General features: G+C 28.5%; 1 protein-coding gene across 4 annotated transcripts in view; it reads right to left on the bottom strand.

The window, feature by feature from the left end:
* Positions 1 to 26,030, bottom strand: part of LOC129984275 (rho GTPase-activating protein 39-like) — a 171,524-nt gene that overhangs the window by 117,987 nt on the left and 27,507 nt on the right. For 3 of the 4 annotated variants that reach the window (XM_056094118.1, XM_056094120.1, XM_056094121.1), the window contains exon 1: positions 4,209 to 4,729. In XM_056094118.1, coding sequence (XP_055950093.1) covers positions 4,209 to 4,225 — 17 coding nt within the window. In that variant the 5' untranslated portion in view covers positions 4,226 to 4,729. Of the gene's footprint in view, positions 1 to 4,208; positions 4,730 to 26,030 lie in introns of those variants that run through there. The other variant, XM_056094119.1, reaches the window with a different exon arrangement.

Genomic DNA, 26,030 nt, shown 5'->3' with positions numbered 1-26,030 from the left:
TTAAAATATTTTGATAAGATGTGAATTATTTCTTATGATGAGTTTTTCATTATACATTAATTTCTGTACCATATGCAATGAAATAATTTTTTAAAAATAAACATTCAAAATGTTGGCTGCTATCTATCTACTTTATTTATTTGTTCAATTTTCCACAGCATTCTTATTTTTATTGTTTATTCATCAATTCTAGAATTCTGGAAGTTATTCAAAGTGAAAGCATAGCATAGCTTTTCATCTTCAATACATGAATAATAATAATAATAATTTTTTTTAAAAAGTTACTTTACTTTTAAATTGAAACTGAATATTCTTTTTTCGATAATTTCGGAGAAATAAAACGCCAGGCAAATAAAATCTGCAAGAATCAGGCATGTATTTCCGCTGTTAGCAGTCGCAACTCTAGCCAGGAAATTGGACACAATATCTCATTTCTCGCTCTAAAAATGTCTATTATTGGGAAAGTGAGATTCATTTAATCTTTTTTGTGGTGGCTTCGTGCCCTAGGAGCGTACGAGACACGAGACTCATAAACGTCCATCGAAACAGAAGATATTGGTCAATAAATCACATAACTCGAAGACACACGGAAAAAAGGAAGGAAAAAAATGGTTCCGCTAGTACGCTTTTCCGTAGTTTTCTTATCTGACAAAGATTTCCGTTCAGCAGAATTATGAAAATATTTCACGTTGCAATATCATCTGATAACATGAGGAAGGCTATAAATTAACTGGAGGTCTGAACTCAAAGGCATGTGTTTTTTAATAAAACTAGAATAAATCATTCGTAGATTTTCATCTAAAGTTATTAAAAATGGAAATAGTATAAACTGTTATTAAACGAAATATAGTTGAAACAAATGCTTATATTTTAATTAAGAAATTCTGTTACTGAATACGAGTGTAAAAACATTAATCCGCATATATTTTTCCGCATATATCCGGAAATATTTTTTTAAGAAACTGATCATTGATATTGCATTATGACTTCACGTAATACAAATAATGAATATAGTCCGATTCCTAATTAAATATAACTACCCAGTTCATTTTATTTTAGATTTTAAGAAATATGAAAAAGAAGCAAATTTTAATATTTTGATGAAATAGCAAACAGAAAACATTGCCGAATACATTATCATTAATTTTGCAAGCCGGACAAATATCAGAACCCAGCATTCTCTTTGACGCAAATAATAATAGATTGTATAAATTTAATATTTGATAGTACTTTTTTAAAAAAATATAACAACTTAAGTACTAATGTGTGTTTTCTTTTTCATATTATGATAAATGCTTAGAAATTGGTTTCATAAATCAACACATATTTCATCAGTCAGTATTGGTTAGTAAAAATGGACACGATTTTTGAATGACAGAATTTCATAGGTATCAGTTCTATTTATCACCGTTGCATCATTGACAAAACTGTTACAAATAAAACTATTAGTTTATAAATCATTTGTGCTTCGTTGTTTAAGATTATCGTCTGCATCTGTTATTGTTTTTAGAATCTAAAAGTCAGTGTATATTTTTTCCCTTCATATTGTGCTGACCTTGTTCTTTGTCAAATTGTATTGTGTGATTCTTTTCCTGAATTACTGCCACCTTAATTTCGTCTGCCATACCTAATTCGGAAATATGTGATAAAAATTTTCAAAATGAAACAAACTTAGTTGATTTCTTTTTCGTAAATTGAATTAAAAATTTTTCCTTCAGTATACAGTAACATAATCATAAATGATCCGGAATAAGCTGGCTTCATTAAGTAAGCTGACTCAAGCCATTTCGTTTAAAGCTAGCATGGAAAAACTTTTTGTAAGACTAAATAATAAGCACGATAAAAATAACATTACTTCACCATTTCTGACTGAAGGCCAAAGCAAATGTAATTTTCTCTCCTTCGACTAATCACGTTTACACTTGCTGACCACATACATTTCCGGATATGTAATAAAATCGTTAATTTTTTTTATTCCTTTTTTTCTTAGCAACAGGAAAACCGTGAACCATAATTTATTTTCAACGTCATGTTTTTAATTGAAAGGCTGAAAATAAATTTTACTGCACATTTTAATAACTACTAATGTAGGACGAAATGCATGAATTTTCTACTTAAATTATCAGTATACTGCTTAATCATGTTTAACCCTTTAAAGGGACATTTTTTTTCTAGTCATATTATGTTAAAATATTTTTAGACTTGAAACTAGAATAAGAAAAGGTATTCATTCAGCTTATTAGATAAATTTAATTTGATTAATTAATGATTAAATAACAAACCAAGACACATCATTTTGTGTAAGATAAAGAACTGAAGCATCTACGTTTCTATCTTTCTAAAAATATGTGTCAGAACTTATGCCAACCTACATAATTTCATACAAAGATTGATAAATTTGGTGGGAAGCATACTTTCCACGGCCCTAGAAAGGGTTAAAGAAAAAACATCTATACATTTTATTAAGGACGTTACATTTGAAAGGACATTTTTTAAATAAAATTCTATATTTAAATAATCAAAAGCAAATTCATTTATCGAAATTAAATTATACAAAATATATTTTCGGAATTATTTTTAATAACGGTTCATTATAGAGCGCCATTCTCTAAATAAAATGATATAAATGACGTAAAAATAATTAATAAGCACAATTTATTAACTTTAATAAATTAAAACTTTATAAATAAAATATGGCAGTATTTATCACGAAAAATATTTATCTTCCAAAAAAATTGAAAGCAATTATTTAAGATTTAATATAGAAAATGATTTAATTATCTATTTGGGATGTCATACAATCTAATTAAAAAAATTATAGCAGATCTGACTTCAACGATCAGAAAATTTTACGTTTTCTTCTGAAGGACTTATGTAGAACCTACCAGCACTTCACATAATTTACAGTGGCTAAGAATTCGATCATTATATGTTAATATTTGAAAGCACTGTCCAATGAAAATGACGTTATTTGAATTTTAACAGACTGTAAAGATTAATAAGATTAAAATTAAGCTCACAAAATTATTTTTCAAACGTTACACTAAATCTCAGCCAAATTGCAAATTTTTCAATTTGACTTAAATTCAATTTAGAATGAATATCTTCGTATACATTGGTATAGAATTCTCATAAATGCATAAGAAATTCTTAGAAACGCTTTGATAATATAAATTAATTTACTGATTATAAATTTTCAATTTTAAGATATGTTTTTATTTATGTTCGGACATTATTCTGAAATACAAGTATAAACATTCAAAAACCCCAGCGAATATGCTTTCTACCATGCTTTCATTATATCTTACACCGGCTAATGCAGAAATGAAAACAAAAGTAATACTAAATAAAAAAAAATTTATGTAACCTAAAAAAAATCAAAATTACAATATATGCTAGTAATTCTTAAAAATGAAACATTCAGATCCCTTCCAAACTCCTGTTTAATTAAGAGTTAAAATTACTTCATAAACAATCAATTTAATCATCATCGATTTAGTTACCTAAACGCCGCATTTGCCTTTAACGAAAATTATGCTCTGGTGCCAGGTTCTCCGTGAATATTTAATCAAAATGTTCGATAAGCCTGAGTTTTGATAACAATTTTTGATGAGCATTTGTGAAAAATGACGTTCTAAAACACAAATAAGAGACAAGAGTTTTCAACGTTAGAAAGAAATGCAGTACAAGTCCGAAATTTTCAATTTGATATTGTAAATGTTTTCAGTTTGGGAAAATATTGTTCAATAATGATTCAAATGTTAAATATGTCTAGAGTAGCCAATGAAAGGAGATAGGTATATTAAGGCTCTTATACTCCGTGTTGAGATATACATTAAAAGAACAAATTTATTTACAAAAAAAAGGGGGGGGGGTATTTGGATTGATCATTCTTTTTTCTTAGCGATTCAACAAAATCCAAAAGGTCTCTTAAAACTCACTCGTTACTGTTTAGTTACTGTTAGCAAAATTTGTCTTCCGAAGAAACATAAATAATAGCTGTCTATGTACTACAGTTCCTATCTTTTCTGAATACTACTCTACTACTACTATAAATTTTATAAATAAAATGAAAAAAAATTCCCACTTAAATTCGTAAAAAAATAAATAAATTATAGCATAAATACTGCGAAAATATGGTCCAAAACCAAATCAGTAATGAAATTTAAAAAAAAATAATTAATAAATAAATTCAGCTGTGTACTCACCACTCCTTCTTTGTCATGGCCCTTTTGGAATCCAGCAGGACAGTTCGAGATCACCCTTCCAAAAGCTTCAAAAACAAAAAAATCAAAAGTCTCATTCAATGAAAATCCACAAGTTCACAGAATACAAGCAGGTTCAAATCATTCACCATCACAGGTACAACATCCTTTATTACTCTACTGGTACACAACACACATATCCATGTGAATTTCCTAAAAACAGTAGTAGGAAGAGGGAATCCCGCACGCCCATGTGAATTCTAACGAAAGAACAAACCGTTTTTTACAGTATTTCCCTTCGGAAATATCGTCATCTCTCGTTTTGATATAAACACACATACCCAAGTGAGGAAAGAAATTTTTTGGCGGAAGAAACAGCGGCAAAAATCTCTTATCGCAGTAGAGTAAGAGCGCTCTGTGTTCGGAAGTACGAAAAAAAATGATAAATATGAAAAAAGTTTATCACTTCCTTTTCTAATTTTTTCGGGCTCGCGAAGCACAGGCAGTGCGGCCCCAACCGTCAAGACACATCAATGATGTGACTGCACGGGGATAGCAGCGCATTTTCGTCGGCTGGATTGGAGGTTGCCAAAAGATCCGATTGCGCCAAAACGGTTAGATAAAGTCGCCAAATTTCCATAAAGCTATTTTATTGTTATTATTTCTGGAGGGAAAGGCGATGAATGAGGGATAGATGCAGACGAAACACGTGCGGGCATGTTCTATGCATAGAATATAAATAAAAGGCGAGAACATTCTAACAATATTCGCTTTAAGATAAAATACATTTTAAAATATATATATATCCATAGTGCCATTTTGATATTCAGCAAATTGCTGTAAATATTTGAATCAAATTAACTTTTGCACAAACAATTTGATTGATTTTATTAGAGTGGCAGCCAAGTCCAAGTTAATTTATAGTATGATAAAAGAAAATTTGAATACATTTGAAAAATGAAAATAATAAATAAAACATCAGTTTTAGGTAAACTAAAATAGAAATTTTATGCTTAGTGGCAGTGAATAGTGGACCTGTTCAACCAAAATATGATGTCCAGTAATTCTGATAAGTGGACCGCAAAGGGTTAAAACTGACAGAAAATTTTAAATGCGCAAAAGCAAATTAAAACCAAGGAAACAATTTAAAGGATGTTGTAACTTCATAATATAAATTTTAAAAAACACATAAGCATAAAAAAATACAGTATTTTTGTAAAGAACATTTAAAATAGAATCGTCTACTTTCAGTTATTAATGAGAAAGATATTACAGTAATTGAAAAACGAATTTATGAATACATATTCATTCATCTTTATAAATACATTAAAAGAGAAATAAAAAATGTATTTACAAAAATCCCAATAGATTCTGAAATGCAATCTAATTATGATTATATTACCAACAATGCCAAATCAGCGATCACATTATATGTATTATACAAGCATTTCAGTTCCGAACGAAATGAGGAGCTATCCAATAGAATAATGTTTGCGAAAACATAATCTGATCCAGCAGCGTTATCACGGGGTTATATATGGAATTTGTATTCGTATAGCTAAATAAAAATCAAAAATATTTAAAGCAACTTAATTACTCTGAGCCAAGATTGTTCTAAAAACACAATTGATTAATGAATTTCAAGAGTTTACTTTGCTTTTCAAAAATGCAAATTTTAAACAAGAAACAAAAGAATTCAAATTCAGTCGAACAGACAACATATTTTATGAATCATACCAAATTTCCACGAAATTTTTAAGATAAAAAACAAGCATTTTCGTACTTAGAGAATTTACATGTATTTATTTCATAATAATAAATAACATTTTATAAGAATATCTGCACCTCTAGTTTGAAATATCATAGCATCATAATGCTTTAGGCTTAGTTTATCTACCTTATTTTATTTTTAAAATTTGCGCACACAAAAAAGCATTTAATATTGTGGCAACATGCGTGATGACATACCTAGTAACTGAAACTATGAAAAACATCGTTTGAAAACGTGTTTAAATACATCAAAAATTTATTCAAATCAGAAAAAAATGTATAGAAAAAAAATTGGTAAAATAAGAAATGTATAAAAATAAAATCGAAAAACTATGCACAATTTTTCATGCTAAAAAGTAGAAGAATATAATTTGCAATGTTTGTATGAATTGATTTAATGACGGTCTTAATTGCTCTAACTGATCCTTCTAAAGGATTTAAATTATTTACCCATTTCAAAACCAAGCGTCTACTTCATTTTGGTTTTATCGAAAGGTTTCATATTATCTCGCTTTTTGCCTGGAGACACAGGAAGAACCTCGAAACAATTTCGTGCATGTTACCTCATACTGTCAAAATCCATCACTGGTTAATTTCAAAATCATTGTCAGTAACAATTCAGTGTTGTATCCAGAAAACCAATATTCACAACTGAACAGCCTTATATTACGACCTGCTGTATTTAAAGGTAATTTATAATTGAAAAGATTCTAGGCATCAACAATCAAAACCACTTGTATGACTGATTTGAAGACGATTTTTTTTTATTTCTTTTTAATCATTTTACAGCTTTAAGATGCGTAAAAATACGTATTATACTTCATGCCTTATTTATACGACAGCTCGTTACTTTCTATCCATTGTCAACTTCAGTTACTACGAACACTTCAGTACATCCCCTCCCCCTCCCTGCTAGATAAAAACGTACTAAATTTATCTTTTAAAATCTTAGGTAACGTCAGAAATCCAAGAAATGCTACAAGAGAAAAAAAATGATAAAAAGCAGCTGCAAATAATCAGTCCAATTAGATTAATGTGAAATACGGTTTTCAAAGAACACCAGAATATTAACTAGAATTCACTTCAAAAAATAAATAAAACGAAAAAAAAAAAACGGGGAAAGGAAGAAAGCTCTTATTTTTATCTTGCTTGAGATAAACATATCGACAACTTCAATGAACAGTGTATTTTAAAAACTTCGGCACGTTTATTCAACTTTTTTTATATATATTTACATTAGAAAATTTCTTTTTTGCTGCGTAATAAAAAGAATTAGATTAAAATATTGAGAAGGATATTCTATTTTCTAGAGCAAAAAACTGAAAGAGAAAACAGGCACTTTAATGTAATAAAATTACTTTAAAGATTCTAATTAAAGTGTTTTTCAATAAAATATCAATATAAAATTAGTTAAGCGAGTGTTTAAAAATTTACTAAAGCCTAATTGTTTGTTTGAAAGAAAACCAGACATGAAATTAAAAAAAAGTAACGTTATAATAAGAACTTTCTTAAACAGCATTATTGTTAATTAAGAATACACTGCTAAGTAACAGAAAAATGGTTTACTACTTAAACTAATTTCAAATTTAAATTGCTGGATAAATGTCTATTTAACGAATATACAAGAAGTACGCTTGTGAATTATTACCGTAATCATGCAACCAACCCAGCTTGGAACAAATTATTAAAGGAATAATTAAATAAGAATATTTTCAGACGAAGTCGTTATATTCGTAAAAACTAAGCCTTATTTATTCACAACAATAGGAGGAGATTAAATTTAAGAGTTTTTATAAAACAGGAACACTTTAAACTAAGTTTCCTACGGAATAATTTAAACCACAACACAAATTATTCACTTATTTTACATTGTCCTAAAATTACTTTTATTGCCTTATTTGGTCTTACTACTAAGATCAAGTCTTGAATTTATTCACCAATTTAAGAATATTGGTAAATAAGAAGAATATTATTATTATTATTTCCTCCCCGCATTCAGCGATTTTTTTTTTATTTTCTTGAATGCAAAGAGAAAGTATTGTGTAGTTCAAAAAATTCGAATTCGAAGTTTTGTTGAATTTCCGAAAACATATTTTTGGAATTACAATCTGTCTGTCTGCGAACACGATAAATCAAAATTGACTAAAGCTAGACAGACGAAATTTAATGTGATTTTCATAATACCAAATTTGTCGATTTCTATCAAATTTTGAAGGAAACTCATTCAGAGAAAGTTTATCTGTCAAATAAATACGAAGTTTGAGAGTCTGTCAAAATATAAATGGACACGATATTTCAAAAACTTAAAAGACCTAAATAGATGATTTTCAATTTCAAATTTTGTTCTTTGATTTAGCATTTCAAATGCAGATTTTTATCAAATTTTGAACCAAATTTATCATAAGTTAATTGTTTGTCTCTGTACTTTCGACAACTCAAAAACGCAATGATTTAAACAAATGTAATGTATACATTTGTTACTAAGATTGCAATTGAAAGTCAAATTTCTATTTCAGTCGGTTCGAAAAAAACATCCAAAATGCTATAAGGCGAAGTGCGTCATGTTCGAGACTTTGAAAATAAAAATTTGAAATCTGGTGGCGTTCACGACTTTACTCAAGATCCGTAACTTTTAAACACAGGGCAGACCAATCCCGCTGATTTACTTCGACTGTTTGCTACAAAAAATTATTTTGATTGAGGCAATTTATACTCACATGAAACTCGCCTACTGCATTTTGGAATCTACTGTGTATTATAGAGGAGGAAACAGGGTGTGATATCATCGATAGTGTAAAACGAATAATAATTAGATGCGGATGTAATAATTAGTCATAATAACGACAATTGAGTGCGATTTTTACGTAATGTGAATGCAGTTTTATTCCATTCAGATGTCTCAGTTTATTCCTGAATATATTTTAATTGTCGAATAATATTAATCATCTAATTGTTAATGTTAGCCTGATGAAGTAATTAAGATTAATACTGTAAAAATTTTAAAGTATGCTTTCCTGCCCACACAACATCATTTTTTTGTTGTATTTAGTGCTCTTAAATATATATTTTGCTATACTACAAAGACTGAAAGAATAAAAATAACAATTACAATATAATTTGTCTGTTCGTCAGAAACAATGAAGGCCCACAAGTGAGAATCCTTCACTTTTCAAAACCTGTGACAAACTAATTTTATATTTTGTAATCTTTTTATAGTTCATAGCTATACAGTCAAAATTAAAACATAACATTCAAGTTACAAATAGATCAAAGTTCATTGTGTCTCAGCATATGAACATATTGGAATTTATAAAAATATATAATTTGACTTACAAATCAGTTAATTCATGTAACCATATCAATTATATGGGAACAATTAGCTGTTTTGGAAGACATATCAAAATGTGGTAAAAAAATATTAACGCTGTAATGTAATTTATTATTCACAATATAGGGAAATTTTCGTACCAAACTATTTAGTACAAGTATGAATTCGTATCAGAAAAGAATGAAAATAAATAAACATATGTGCATAGATTTTAAAAACAAATACTTTTCATTAGCCTTGAATAAATCTTGTTAGTATAAAGATAATAATTATAGCAAGAAACAAGATTAAGATTAAAATAATAACTTAAATGTTATAATATATAAAGCTAAACGGTACATTTTATTATTATTATTACTCAATCTCAACTGAATAAATCCATATGAAAATAAAGAAAAGAAAAAAGAATTTAATTACTTTGAATATCAATTTTAAAGATAAAAATTTAATTGCCCATTAAAATTACTTAATATAAAAATTGTAATTACTTCACCAAAATTTATATATCTAACGGAATTAAAACTGCAAAAAGCAAAATCGTTAATAAACTTAAAAATAGTAAATAATACTTAATAAACTATAAAAAATTATTATTTAACAAAAGACAAATCTACACGATTGCGCTGAGTAGGATAACAAAGTAAATTCCGTTTCATGGTATCTACAAATGAAATTCGAATGAAAATCAAACTACGAAACACGCCAAGAAAGGAGAGATCTCGCCAATTCAAATCAACTCTACGTCCATGTGGGCCAAGAACCTCGCAGACAGAGGCGATGCGGTAACAACACAGGCGCTGGTAAGTGCGAAAGGAGACGGGGGCACCACAACAGGCCAGCTGCCCAGTCAGCCAGCTGTAGTGATCACATGATCTGGGGTAACCAGTCAGGGGGCGGAGGCGGTTGTCAAATTTAGCCTCCAAAAAATTGCATTGCCTTTCTTTCCAAATTCAAAACACGGCCATATCATCAGCTGCTGGAATTAACGAGTGCAATAGAGAAATTAATATTGCATTCTGAAAATGAATAATTATTTATAAATTTATACTTAACTTCCGCTATTAGTTTAGCAAAAAATTATGTAATTAAGTACATAATTTTACAGTTTAATTTAGTGAAATTAAAAAAGAAATTTATTGACTTCTTTTTTAAATTCACTACGTGTTTTTGATTACTGTAACACTTTATAATTATTTTAAATAAGGAATAAATGTTCTTATATTTAGGCTGATGGTTGAGTAAGAAATAATGATAAAACGTTTTTAATTTGAAAATAATAATTAAAAAAAATAGAGCGCCACCTGAAATAAGATTTCTTATAAAAAGAAAAATAATCAGTTGGTTACATTATTTAATTTACTCAAAGTATAAAAAAAAAAATCTGCGGAAAATAAATTATCATTCAGAAGTTAATAATTTATTCTATAAGCGATGGCTGTTTATGAGTTTGTATTTCTATTATTTTGCACAGAACGGGGTGAACTCACAGACATCGTTCAATTAATTTACTCATATTTACTTTGAGAACAAAAGGAAGGAAGATAAACTATGCACGAAATCTAAATAATATAGATTCCTAAACATTTCAGCATGTAAATATAAAGCCTGTAAAAAAACAACACATTTCACTGTTTCTGTCATTTTCAATTATTAAATGAATCGCAATTAATTAGTAAATATTTCAATCTTCTCTGAAATATGTATAAAAGAAAGAAAAGTCATTTATTGATAACACTTTTGACATATTTAAATATATTATTTTATTTATATATAGAAATATATTTTGAAAAGATCGATTATTACTCAAATCAAATGACGTAATGCTATATAAAACCATTAAAAGAAACGTGCTAATGGTCTTATTTTCTCTTGTTATGAGCACATAGAGTGAAACTAAAGCATAAAACCGCTTTAGCTAAGTCATTTTAATTAAGCTGGCATATAAAGGTTATCTTATTGACATAATAATGTTTACAGACTGGCATATTGTCTGTTAGTTTGTATGATGCGATATGCACGATGAAAAACTCGTTCAAAAATTTTACAAGACAGACAGATTTCTGGACAAAGAGCTACCTAATTTGCTACTATTTCTACAATAATAAGTACTGACAAAGAAAATTTCTCAAAATTTTAATTGGATGTTTAAATAAAAATTTTAACGTTTTTCTTCAATAACTTCAGAGAATAATACTGCATGAAAATAATTTTAATACTACTTTGAAATTTTTTTTCATTGATGCCAGTTTTATTTTTAACTTTTAAGTGATGCCAGTTTTAAGTTTAACTTTTTGGGGGGTTTTAATAAAATTTAAAAAATATTTTCAAAAAGATTTTTTTTAAACTTTAAAAAACGTTTCATAATTTTAGTCACTGGATTTATAATCATATGCATTATGACGATATTAAATACATTAGTGTGTGTTTCCATATTATCGTTGTTATTAATAAGGGCAAATTTTAAAAATAAAATGAAGATAGATGAATCAGGTCAAACATTAAGTTGGTGCAATATTTTGCATTAAAAGTTTGAATCACCTTTAAATTTTATGCTTATAAAGAGAATATTTTGTTAACTTAGTAGAGATAAATCTTTTATTTTATTTATTTTATTAATTAATTTATTATTATTATTTTAATGACTGTTTATTACTTCAAACAGTTGACCTGCTGCTATGAAATATTTTAAAGAAATTGCTGATATCAATCCTATTTCCCTTGACTATAAACAGATGCTTCTTCAAGGTCAAAACTGAAGCTTAAAATGTCTTCATCTTTAGTCATTTGGTATTTTAGACGATATCACATCAGTGAGTCCACGCGAGGAATTTGATCGAAGGAAGCATCAACAAGCTTGTCATTCCATCTCGCCTGCCAGCTGTTCCATCGCACCACTGTTTTACAAAGAGCTTAAACAAATTCCAAGTTCCTTGTCAGCCTAAAAGTAAACAAGTAAAATACGTTCCGATATTTGATAAGCTGGTGCGCGCAGATGCTATTATTTCAGATCTGAAACGAATAAAATTTAACTGTGTCACCAAACAGAGAAGGCAACAGCAAGTGTGTAGTGTAATGGTTCTATTTTCAGAAATTTAAAAAAATGTGATATATTTAATTAAATTTTATAAAAGGTGATTAGAAAGTATTTGATTAATTTATATAAAAGAAAATAAAACGCCGAAAATTATCAGCACCAAAACGAAAACTGGATCAAGCGACAAACTTCATGAAATCCTAAATTTGCAATTTATTATATTTAATAAATTTGCAACTTATTAAATATTAACCCACTGCAGCCACAATCCCCATTTGGGGATTGTGGAATTTTACGTACACCACTCGGCGCCAAGAGTATATTTGGTACATCTGACTGACAGTTCTATATATATATGTTCGTGTTGTGTGTGTGTGTGTGTGTGTGTGTGTGTGTGTGTGTGTGTGTGTGTGTGCGTGCGTGTGTGTGTGTGTGTGCGTGTGTGTGTCAATATTGTATATTGCATAAAGTGTGTATTCTGTACTTCGATTCTTTACAAGTGAACAAGTTTGAAATTCCCTTGTAAGTAGAAAGGAATAAAACACTTTAAGCAACTCTGCATAATTTAATGATTTTTAAAGCTAAAAAAAAAAAAAAAGAAGAAGTATAGGGTATCCAAAAATGATCTTTAATACTCTAAGCTTTAAAAATATGGAAAGCAAAATATGGATAATAGCAAAAATATGTAAAAGTGAAATGAAATACTATTTACATTAAAAAAGAAAAATGAAAAATTTTTATAAATCAATGCAATTGTACTTCAAACTCCTATAGTAACACGAATGTTTAATCTCAGCTCAGTTATCCGCTAAGAGTTTGGTAACACTGTAGTAAGGATTCCTATTTATATCCGTTTCTTTAAAATGAAAATATAAAAAGCAGTTATTTGGTAAACAGTGTCTTTCACATAATCCTACAGAAAAAGAAAGTCAATGAAGTTACACCCGGCAATCATGGAGGTCAAAGCACTAGTCCTCCTCGACCAATTTAGCATACACAATCACTTAACGTGGTAAAACACGTTCGTGCTAAAACGGTTTTACGATTCCAATTATGAATGTTCGGCTTTAGTGTTCGAATTGTGGAAGAACATACAACTCAAGAAGATTTCAGTAAATACCACAGAAGATCATCTTTTCTACAAAAATGAATAAACCGATTACAGCGTCGTTTAAAAGAACATATCAATAAAATTTGGTGCTGTCTCGTTCATGCTCAACTGAACGGTAGAACTTTATTCAGTGGTGGAACACCATCTTATTAAAATGATATGGTGGTACCAATTTTGAGGCTCAGCTGCAAATATTCTAATTTTTGAGTAATACACAATTCAGGAAGATCCCAGTAAACATCACCTTTAATTATCATTTCTACAAAAATGAATGAACGGATAACAGCGTTCGTTGTTTAAAAGATCACATTAATCGAACATTTTGGACTGTCCAGTTCATGTTCAGTTGAATGATAGCAACGTTTTCAATGATGGAATAACTTTTTGTTGAATTGGCACGACTGTATCTATTGTGAATGTTCGGCTGCAAATATTCTTACTTTGGAATCATGTACATGTCAGAGAGATCCTTGTAAACAAAACCGTTAATTGGCTTCTCAACAAGGATGAATCTACCGTTAATACTGTCATGTAAAAGATTAAATGAAATTTAAAGCTATCTCATTGATGTTCCACTGAAATGTATTGGTCTTCATATCCTTAATTTATAGCAATGAATTATTATAGAAAAAAATTGCTATTCTTTGTCGAATTATTTTATTTTTATATTTGTTATCAATGTTATGAATAATAAAGATCTTTTTCGGAAACAAACACTTACCCACTCAAAGATTGTACTTCATTTTCGATACAGGATGTTAATGCAAACATCTTTTATGCAGAGAGATATAAAACATTGCTAAATTAAAGCTTTCACGATTCCCAGTAAAAACGTAGACAAGCCAATTAATTGCAAACATATACTAGAAACTATAAAATGATCATGATGAAAATAAGACTATAAAATCTCGGTCCAGCAATTTGTAGATACATCTGAAGTCAGTTCAAAGAAATATAAAAACGGCGTTAAAAAATGTATCCACTTGCACAACTGCTAACCTTTAACCTTATTGACATACACAAGACGTACGCTGTGTGATGAATCCATCATCAGCCGATACGGCAAGCAAAAGAAATTCATTTGCCAACAAGACATAAGAGGCCTTTGTGTAGTTTAAGACAACGGTCCAAATTAAAAAGGGCCGTTGTCGATCATCGCAGTAGGGTGTCTATGAGTTATGGATTGCTGATGTATGAATCAAAGGCAGGCCGAGATAGCAGCTTTTCACCACTTACCGCACCCTTCCTTTCATGTTGTGATATCCAACATGACTCTTTCTTCGGAAAAATCATCTTGAATTTCATCCCTTGCTACAAAGGTGACGAGACAGATTATTTTTGGTGTGAAAAATGCCAAGTTATTAATTTCTGTCCGAAAGGCAAGAAAGCTTCCTGATTTCATAACCGTTAGCGAATTTGTATTTAATTATAGAAAATATACTTTCGATATCACCACCATTATATAAATTAAAGAAATTTACATTCAAAACCTCTCTTAACTACTTTTTTTCGCTTCTTTTGGGATTTTAAAATTTCAATGCCATAAATTTTTTTAAAATATTATTAGTAATAATGGTAATTGATAAAATTCAAAATAATGTTATCTCCTTCTAATAGATACTTTGTCATTCAAAAATTAAACATGGTGGGAAAAAATATTAAATTCTTCTTAAGATAAGCTGATGATGGTCCATTGAAAACCAATGAGCTGCATCTATATCCATCAACAATGGATTCTAATGTGATATTATTTTTATCACAGTAATCCACACATGATTTGTAAAAGAATATAATCCGAACAAAGCAGAGGTTCGTTTTTCGAAATGTTAGTAAACCGGTCATCGATTTATCATGAACTTTCTTCAGAAATCGATTAATTCGTTTTGAAATAAAATGCTATATAATTTCATACTGGATTGATTTATATGTAATTAACTGGTTTCTGTTAACAGCTTGTTCGCCCAGATTATTGTCTTTTTCGGGTGTTAAATGATTTATATAGAATGTGTATCCTTTTTTTTTTAATCATTTTCTTATTTTATATGGCTTAAAATATGAATTTAATTAAATGAGTTCACTACCAAATTAAAAAGAAGCATAAACGCATAAAATAAAAATGGCAATGAAAATCCTATTACGGAGTTAATAAAGAGGAAAATCATGCGATTAACTATAATAGCATTTGAATTCCATCAAACACTGCATCAAATCAGTTGTTATCAAATGGAATTAAAATTATCATTAAAATTAAGGAGAAAACTGTATGAAAATAAAACTGACAAAAAGATAAATCATTAAAAATTAAAAAAAAAAAAGAAATTACTAAAAAGAAAAGTTTTTGAGCCTTAAAATAAAACAAAAACCATTTTTGTAAGATAATTATTTTGGAAGACATGAGCATCAATTTTCATAATTATGTCATAGCGTTATCCAGTTGTTGATGGTTAAGCAACTTTTGCGCTTGATTAAGTTTTCTGTTTGAAGTCTATTTTTTCATTGCTTTCATATCTTCATTCTTCTGAATGAATGGACTTTTAGGTGACAGAACGAACACTTCCCAGAGCATTTCTAGTAATATTTTGCATTTTCATTAAATACTTAAGCGAAGCGTCAAATTGAATGCAGCTGCAAAAACATTCGATGAAGCAGTCTGAAATTCAAACGATGGGTTGGTTAATATTTGACTACTACCATTCGACAAGAAGTAATACGAGCCATTTCTGTGCCAAGTACGTCAGCGTTTTATATATAGACATAACAATAACACACATACACATTGCTTGATTTGTTTGGCACAGTGTATGACATAAAATTCTTTTTTTAGACCCTACGATGCTACGGTTTTTTTTTTTTTTTTTCTTCTTTTAATAAAAAGTCCAATAAAATACCTATGTAAATGACGATTAAAGGTAGATAGGAACCCGCATAAAAACGAATAATTTTTTCCATAGTGTATGGAATTTCAAACGACGAAAGGACGTTAAAGAGGGGCTTTTTGTCAATATATTAAGTAAATGAAAAGAATACTTTAGATAAAATGTACAGTACAGGTTTAAGAAGTACAAATTTACAATAAAAAGACATCCCAACCGAACGAATAACTATGTTATAAATCGTAGATATGTTGCCTAGGAGCATGATAGATATAATTATGTTAATATTGGAGTAATGTTCAAAGGATTTATCATTCAAAGAGATAAACGGGCTATTTAAATGTATTCCATTACCTATGTTCTACATTTTATCATAAATATCCCCTTGTTTTATCACTTCGTAAATAAAAAATTCCCGTGTAGCAGCTTTTCGTTCTGTTAGTCTTTGTAAACTTTATTTATATTTAAAGTTCGTTTCAAAATTTTAAAAAGATCTTGTAAAAGCGATTTGCGTAAATTTCGTTTCAGAAACCGTTGAAAAGATGTGTGAAGCTTCACACTTTTTCTCTTTTTTCATTCGTTCGCCTGACTGATTCGCTGTACTCCTAACGATTTTTTGCTATTCCATTTTCGTCCGTCATCTTTCTTGTTAGAACATCTACAGATTATAGCAAGATTTAGTTCTACAGATTTGATACATAAAAACCTTTCCATTCGCATTTGTTCTGAGCGGTATTCCTTATTCGAATATTTATCAGTTGTCCAAATAAAATCTTTCCAAAGTTTTTTTTTTTCCAACCCTTTTTTTTTTTTTTTTTTTTTTCACATTCCGGACTTTCCGTAAATTGATTATTTATTGAACATGAAAATAATTCACTGCAGAAAGCCAAAAAATAAGCAAATGATATTTTTTTTTCTTCTTTTAAGTATATATATGAATACGTAAGTGGAAAATATACTAACAAAATCAAAATAATAATTCTGCATAAAAATTATCAATTTTAATAGGTTTAACGCACCAATAATACGAAAACTCACAATTTTTAAGTTACGCAAGTAAAAAATGAAATGTCAGTAAATATTTTTTTAAAGTCTTGGATACTATGAAATACTAAAAACTTTGAAGAAACTTAAAATAAGTGCTAATAATTTTGTTTAAACGGATTAATGATCAGCTTCACAAAAGATAAGTAATCTAATATAGTTATTAAACTTAACCGTGAAATGAAACTAAAAAATATTTTGGCAGTTTATTTAGTATGTCACCGGAGAAACATGGAGAATATGAAAAATGGTGGCGATATTCAATATACGATTTTGGCAATAATTTTCAAATAATTAAACAAAGTTAAATTCGCAATTAATGAACCGGAAGTCTTATGCGAATAAAGCATAGCCGTCTAGAAATATCCCTCGAAGGCCCTGAATAAACCCGCATATATGAACCAAAATTTCGTTGATCATTAAATTTGGAATGTATGCGTTGACAACTGGTGCGCATAAAAGACATTAAAGATACGAAGGTGAAGTTAATTCGCAATAAAGTTAAAGTTATGAATATTAAACTTGCCATTTTTAGAAATGACTATTAAATTACGGTTCTTTGGTTAGAAATTATCAGAAAAATACATAAGTCTACAAATTTATCAGTATAAAATGAATTAATATTTTATTGTCGCAACTTTTTAAACTAAACTCTATACAAAAAAAAATGTATAACGAATGTACTATGAATTAAGAATTAAAAAAATAACTTCTAATAAGTCATGACTCGGAAATCTACTTTCGTTTTGGAATCAATTTAATTTTGCACAACACAAGACAGAGGGTTTCATAAGGCTATTCAGATAGGGATAACAAAAACTGATCAGATAGAAATTTATTAAATCAAAAAAAAAAAAAAAACGAATAACGTAACGTAAAAATTCTTTTCTTAAATCGAATACAACATATTATACTTAAATCAAAAACTGGATTGCCAGATTCCACGTTAAAATAAGATGCAAGGTAAACTCCAAAATAAATAGGAAGTATAAAACTTATTAGGAGTGGCAATATAATATTTCTGACTGTAAAAAATTTTCTTGGTTATTTAGATATTGCTCAAGTTTTAAATATTTTAAAAGTCAATGTTAATAATTCCCAGATTGCGTTCTGTTTAATACTTTAACTATTAACAAATAAATAAATAATAATTGACTAACATATTTTCATTTAAATAACGCAATAAGGAATAAAACATTTAAAGCAAATAAGAGTCCATTCAATAAGTTTCAAAAATAGCAAAATTGATTCGTAGGAAACATTTTTCTTCACTGTGCTACTTTTCAGAGAAAATAGCTGCAGCACCTACTTCTAAGAATCCAGACGTTTATAAACATATGTCCTGAGTACCTGGGTCTTTTTCCAGGATACTACAAAACCGTCTAAAAATACCGCCCTCTTTGCCCTTTTTTCCTTAAAACGACCCATACGAAGAGCTTTACGATAGCCATACTTCAAGTGAACCCCTGTTCTCAGTTGACATTTTGTAGTACTTTTTATCACTTAACCCGCCTTCGGTTACTGGTTTGCGCTACGACACTCTGCCATTTTCAACAAGTTAAGGATACTGTCAAAATAATGTTATTGGAACTGTGATGATATTCTTTCATATTTATGACATCAAGGGAAAAAATATTTTGTAGTATATGAATTGCCAAAAGGGGGAAGAAAAAAAAAAAAGCTGTTTTTGATTATAGACTGAAAGTTATACGGAAATCTATTTTAAGAATTCTTACCGATCGTATAAAAAAATAAATAAATATTTGGCGATGACTAAGAATTCTGAGTGATATTATTTGAGATAGAACACAGGTGAAAGCCACTTAAAGTTAATGTCGCAATAAATATAAAATATTTCGTAAAGAAATAAATACTAAGTGAAAGAATGTTTGCACAGTTGCAAATAGTCTAAAATTGCCGTCGCTCTGTAAACAAGCGGAATCTAATAATTCAAAAAAGCAGACGATATTTTTCGATAATGATATAAGAATTTAGAACTCACCAAATCAAAAAATAATCAGGAAAGTGAAGTACTTTTACTTTTATATTTAAAATAGGAATAACACTTTAAAAATATTAACTAACAATAAAAATTTAGTAAATTAAAAGCAGATGATATTACTTTTTTTGTTTGAGTATGTACATTGGTATTCAAACAAACAAACAAAAACCTTGATGAAAAAAGTAATAAAAAAAACTGGAAAAACAATCTTCAAAGGCTAATTTTTACAAGAAATCTCATTAATCTATTTTTCAAATACATTGTTTACTAAGTAGGAAAGACTACTATCCGGAACATTTAATTCAAAATAAATGCGACAGAAAAAAATTCGAAAATAGAAATATACGACTCTTTCAGGAAATATCCGTTCTTTAACTTTACACATCTGATATATTCAAGAGAATATCTGTATTGAAAACTTAATTTTCTAAAGTATTTTTACACAGAAAATTAAATAAAACTATACGCTTCACATAATTTAATTATGACAATTTAGGACAAACATATGAAAAAATAGCTATTTAATGACTATAAATATATTTTAATATAAATGTTGATACAAATTATTGAGATGAAATGAGATTTTCCATTAGAAACTTGCGCATGCTACATTGTCTTTTGCAAACAACTAACGGAATTTCTAGTTATTTTATATGTCGTTAATACTCTATTATATTCTTCTCAATTGAATTTATATAACCGTTATGAAATATGCAAAGAATATAAAAAAATAATCACATTCGCCAAAAGAATGAATAGACTGCTGATAAGAACAGATCCAATTAAGTCTATTTATTGTACGCATTGAGCAACAAGGAGAGGGCGGAACAAAAGATAGGAATAAAAGAACAGGGAGGGAAAGAAAAAACTTGACATAGCACGCAAGACCTGCAAGTATGAGAGAAACCGTATGTAGGGCAAGGTCTCCGTATTGAGCCCAAGACTGGATGGATCAATGGGCGTCCGTTTCCATAGAAACCAACCCCTTGATGCAGGGATTGCAGGATGAAACCTAAAAATAGAATCGGATCAAGTATAATTTTTCAGGCGTTAATGTTGTAAATGATTGAAACGATGTTGCGAATGAGGTGACATTTTTAGAATCGTTTGCAGAATTGTGATAAATGGCAAACGATTTTCAATTTATAAATTGAGTTGTATCCTTTCAACTGAGAAGTTCCTCGGTTTGCATGCGAATTACGATACATTGTAACTCATAATACAAGTAAAATTTTTGTAAATCAATGCGTTTGTAAAAATAATTTGTTTTATTAAAAATAAAAATGACTGAATCTATTTAATAATAGTGTTTTCGGTTTACATTTTTATAAGCTTAAAATAAATTCGAATTGAATTTGAATTTAAAATATTTAAAGGAAAATTCCTAAACATTACTAATTAAAAAAATGTAAATAAATTAATTCAGATTTCTAGCAGGTTCGTGACGCTAAATTTAATACGCAGTAATTTAGCTCAAGGCATTTTAACAAAGGAAATAATGAAAAATAATAATAATAATAATAATAATTTTGAAAACGAGAATATACTAAATTAAAATTTTAATCTGGTACATTTTTACTTGATAAACATTGTTACTAAAACAAAAATTTGCTGCAATAACACAATTTTTATTCCAATATTAAAAATATATATATAATTCACATAGACAATTTGAAACCAAAATAAAAAAAAAGCAAATTTTGAAAGCAGAAAAATATAATAAATTTTATGTCAAGATTTTACTTTGATGTATTTAAAAATTAGTTTTAATATTATAGATAATTTAAATTAAATGCAATGTTTTAGAAAAATTTTACATCAGCACGTAACATAACAAAACAACACGTATTACGCATAAAAGATGTTTATTCATTTTACTAAACATTTATTTTTATTTCAGCTATTGAGTTACGAATTTCTTGAAACCATTTCAATTGTTCTATGATTCAATAAATAGCTAATTAGCCATTCATGAACTTTTTTTTTTTATTCTCTAAGATTTTATTTACCAAGTTCTTTTTATTTTTTACTTAATTATTATTTTATTTTTTATTAGTTTAGCATTATATATTTCGAATATTATTACGATGAAAAAGAAAACAAATAAAAAATGTACATTTTGATGAAGTCGGCCCAGTTGTTGAGACTGGAGGATTGTGTTGAAGTTTTATTTGTCTTTAGTTATTTCAATTATTGTAAAAATATAGATATCATAATTTATGTAAATTCATAGATTTTTCATTCGGTAGTGAGAAATGGCCATGTGCATAAATCCTACACGATACATACTCAGGTGCTAGAAATTTGAAAATAATAATAATAATAACAACAAAGCAGTTAAATTTATCTATTTTCTAAATGCTTTTCTGTTTCAAAAGTATAATTTAAATTAAATATTATGACGTAGTAATTAGTTAAAAGTGTCTAAATACAAATTTAAAGAAAAAGGAAAATCACTTTCTGTATAAAAAAAATCAAAATTTTACATTTTTTAAAAAGAAACTAAAAATATATGACATTATAATGAAAAGTCTAAAATGTTTATCATAGTTAATGAGACAATAGGATATTATTGAAGACAAAAAAGGTATCGGTATTACACTGAGTTATAAAAATTTAATACTTATAATAATGAAGAAAACGATTAAGATAAAACATGCTTTTTAAATGCAAACCTTAATTCAAATAATTTATTTTGTATCCTTTCAAACTTGGAATAGTGCATAATATTTTTAGGATATTTCTCAATATTCTAAAGATATGAGTAATATGGTAGTAATCTATATGCATAAAACGTTAACGTAAGTGGCATAGAAATCACACTTATTACTTATTGTCGAATGGCAACAGTCAAATGCAAACAAATCAGCTTTTACAGTAGCATTTATTCCATGTTTCGCTAGTTAATGAAGCTGTAATATATTATCAGAAAAGCTCCGGAATATGCAAGCTGTTTTTTCAGAAACTCCACTAGGAAAGATGTAAAAGTTATCAAGAAACAGTCATAAAAAAGAAAGTTCATTCTCATTCGAAAATAGGCTTAACCGTCGCAAGACATAATAGTTATGACATATGCAAGCTAATGGCCATATCTTCCATAAACTATTATTTACAAAAATGGCTTTTAATTTATCTTAAAACTCCAAAACAATTATCTTTTTAATGATATCAATTTCATCTCTGTATATATTTTTTTAATTTTTAGTAAAACATTTTAAATGCAATACACAATCTGTATATGATAAATTGTTGTTGAAGTTGCTTTGGAAATAAGGCTTTGCCAGTGATTCTTAAAATAAAGTTGAAAATCCAGTTTCTGGTTTATTCACTCATAATTACAATGTTTGAACAAAATACCACTGTAATTATATTTTTAATGTTATGATAAAATTCCACTTATCCATCATAACATTCAACCGCGGGCTTTTGCCAATATTTAAATCAAAATTTAAAAAATTGCTTTCTTCATCTTAATTTTTTTAATTAATTCCGAAATAGAATTTTTATTTTAACTTTTATTTCGTCGTATATACACTTTTTTTTTATTTGCCACCACAGTAATTAGTAGCCCACTGATTCATTTAAATTCTCTTTTTTCCCTAATATCGAACAAAAAGGTGAATTTTTACAAAAATAATTCCAACAGCTTAAAAAGCCAATAATCTGTTCTAATAAGCTGATCATTTACGGTGGCTAGTATTGTAGAATAGCTTAAGCTAACAGGAAAAAGGAATAATATTTATTGCTAAAAAATAATTTATTTCAGACAGATACATTCACATAGAAACATAGTTCATAACAAGAAAAACATACATACAAGAAGGGGTAAAAAGCATCCTATAGCAGGCAAAAACTTGAGCATATAGAGTTTTGGAACAATACAAGATGATCTCAAAAAGTTTTGTGCGTAAGTTTAAAAATTTCTTTCAAAAAAAGTGACCTACAATAACATATGATGCTTTAGACGAAGCTGTTGTTTATTTGTTATTATTCCAATCTAGTTCGCCATCAATGGTATTTATAACATCACGATTACTTCTGACAAAAAATAAATTTTTGTAGATTACGAACACGAATTATATTTACTGCCTTTTGTTTCAATCGAATGGACAAACAATATAGTTCTGCGAATACATTCTTAGAATGACAGGAAGTACGAAGGCGAATGAAATATCAAAACCAACAACAAATTCATAAGAAATATGGTGTACAACACGGAAGCAAAAACTGCATACAGTTAATCGGTTTCTGAAAATATTTTACCCAGGAAGACACATGTGAATAACTGTCATGTATTAAGAGAAAATGAGAACAAGTATCCTGCCAATGTGGCAATTAGACCGTGCCACCAAGGACGCTGGTTTCGTCACAATACAGTAAAACAAAGTTGATCGTTTTCATACGTAATTCACATGAGTTTCACTACAATCATTACATGCTTTAAACACTCCTGACAAAAGAATGCCAAAAAAAAAAAGAAAGAAAAAAGTGAAAGGTTGACATCAGACAGCTAAAATGAAAAGTAAACGTCATTGCTTTCGATTCAGTAAGGAGTCGCCGTATGTGATGTCATTGTCATATGAAGAAAGGAACTGAAGTAGTCACCTAAAGAGCAATATTTATTTATGTATGTTACGTCTTGCATCTTATTCAAACACAATGAGGTCAATTCTTATGGCATGACAGTGAAATAAATGTAACAAAAAGACATATAAGCTGTAACCATTGGATTGAGAATGAATTTTAACTGAGCTAGTTAAAATGACAGGTGTTGGTAATATTTGCTAAGTTTTCCAGAAATTCAGGTATCCTAAAAGGATATATATATATATATATATATATATATATATATATAATTCGGGAAGGGGAGAATGGCGTAATAAGTTTTTAGTGATTTCTTAGAGTTGGGATGCGTTGAATTTGAGTACTGGTCACAATTTTAAACTCAGGGTTTTTTTTTTTTTTTTTTTTTACGCATACATATTCTACTCTAATAGAACTTTTCTCTTTCCAATTCATGAACATTTCTTTTTTTATTGTCATTATTATTTTTCTTTATCCCCCCCCCCCTCTTCAAATTTAAAATGCAGAAATAAAACACATTAAAAACATATTTTATAATACTTGAAAGGGAATTTAAAGCTGTCCAACGTTTCTAAAAAATATTTATCCATTTTTGAATATTTTCAGATTATTAAAATGGAACTTCAAATAGAATAAAATTGAGGAATTTCGAATTCATTTACCTTTTGCATTTAATAAAGGTGTAAAACCTCTGAGGAGTGACAAGCATAGATCCTCACAAGGTTTAAGATTTCTGATACATACATACCTCTTCATACATAAATTTAATCTCTTACAAGTGAGATTTATGCTATGTATGCAAAAGTCGCAAGGCCTCAAAATACCACTGTCCAGTGTTAGTTTTCATGCATAAAAAAAGCAATGGTACTTTTTTTTAACCACCGTGGAATTACAACTCACGGTAGTTCCAGCTTTTACAGCTGAGCTTGATTTAATGTTTTGCTAATTAATGAATCTGCGAAATGTTTATTAGAAATATATAAAGAACTAGGCATCAACCAGAAAATTTAACGAACGCAAAAATAGGCTCATCCCTCGTCAGATGGATAATCGTTATAACATGACTATTACACATAAATCGTTTAAAAAATCAATAATCTGGGAGAATAAGCTGGTTGTTAAAAGCGGCTGGTTTAAAATAAATTTGAAAAACACATTATTTCTGAACCCGATAGATGTTGCACACAATGTATGAAACATTGCGCATGCACTTGTCATCTAAGATCTCGTGACCTTTTATGATATTAAGTTTAGATTTCATGCAAATGTTTTGGATAAAAAAAAAGTATACTTTTTGTTCGTCTTTTGGCTGTTACAAAGCAAAAGAGAAAGACAAAGATGATTTTAGTAGGAAAATTTCAAATTTCCACTGAACAACGAGTTCATTAAAAGAATGGAACTGCAAAAATTATTTTTGTGTACTGTTTTCATTTAGGCAAGAGATTTTCTCCAAGACAATGGTGTACTATTTATAAATTAATTTCTAAACCAGAAATGATTAAGAGACTTTTTTTTTTTTCAATTGTAGGGTATTTTGAATCCACCCTATTTCAACCGAATTTCGTTGAACAATTGATGGAAAAATATAATAACAATTTAATGTTTATTTTTAAATATTTAGAATCAAATTGGTCTCAATATTATTTCTAGATTATTTTTACCCCGATATATAATAATTAGCCTACAGCCTATTTCCTGGAATCGAAAAATTTGTGAATATCTTAAGAAATTGCTATAAAAAATGAGCGCACAACAACAAAAATAATATTTAAAATGAAGCAGTAAAATAGTTGAAAAAGTAAAAGAAGTTGATTTTCCAAAACATAGATCAGAAAAAATTTATTAAAATAACACCGGCCACTGGAACTTGAAGTATGATTTAAGCATAAGTTTCCTGCTCTGCTAAGTTATATTTTCATATCAAAACAATAGTTTTTTTGTTTTTGTTTGTTTGTTTAGATTAAGTCCCGTTTTGGTGCTTAAAACGAGCTTATGAGTAAGATTCCATTTTCGTGGTCAAATGATGACGGTAGTCTGTGCAATCATCCTAAGTACACTAAACAAACATCACACAACGCT

This window comes from Argiope bruennichi, chromosome 9, assembly GCF_947563725.1.
Source record: "Argiope bruennichi chromosome 9, qqArgBrue1.1, whole genome shotgun sequence".
Classification (NCBI taxonomy): domain Eukaryota; kingdom Metazoa; phylum Arthropoda; class Arachnida; order Araneae; family Araneidae; genus Argiope; species Argiope bruennichi.
The sequence above is the reverse complement of the archived record's forward strand: the minus strand, read 5'-3'. Positions and strand labels throughout refer to the sequence as shown.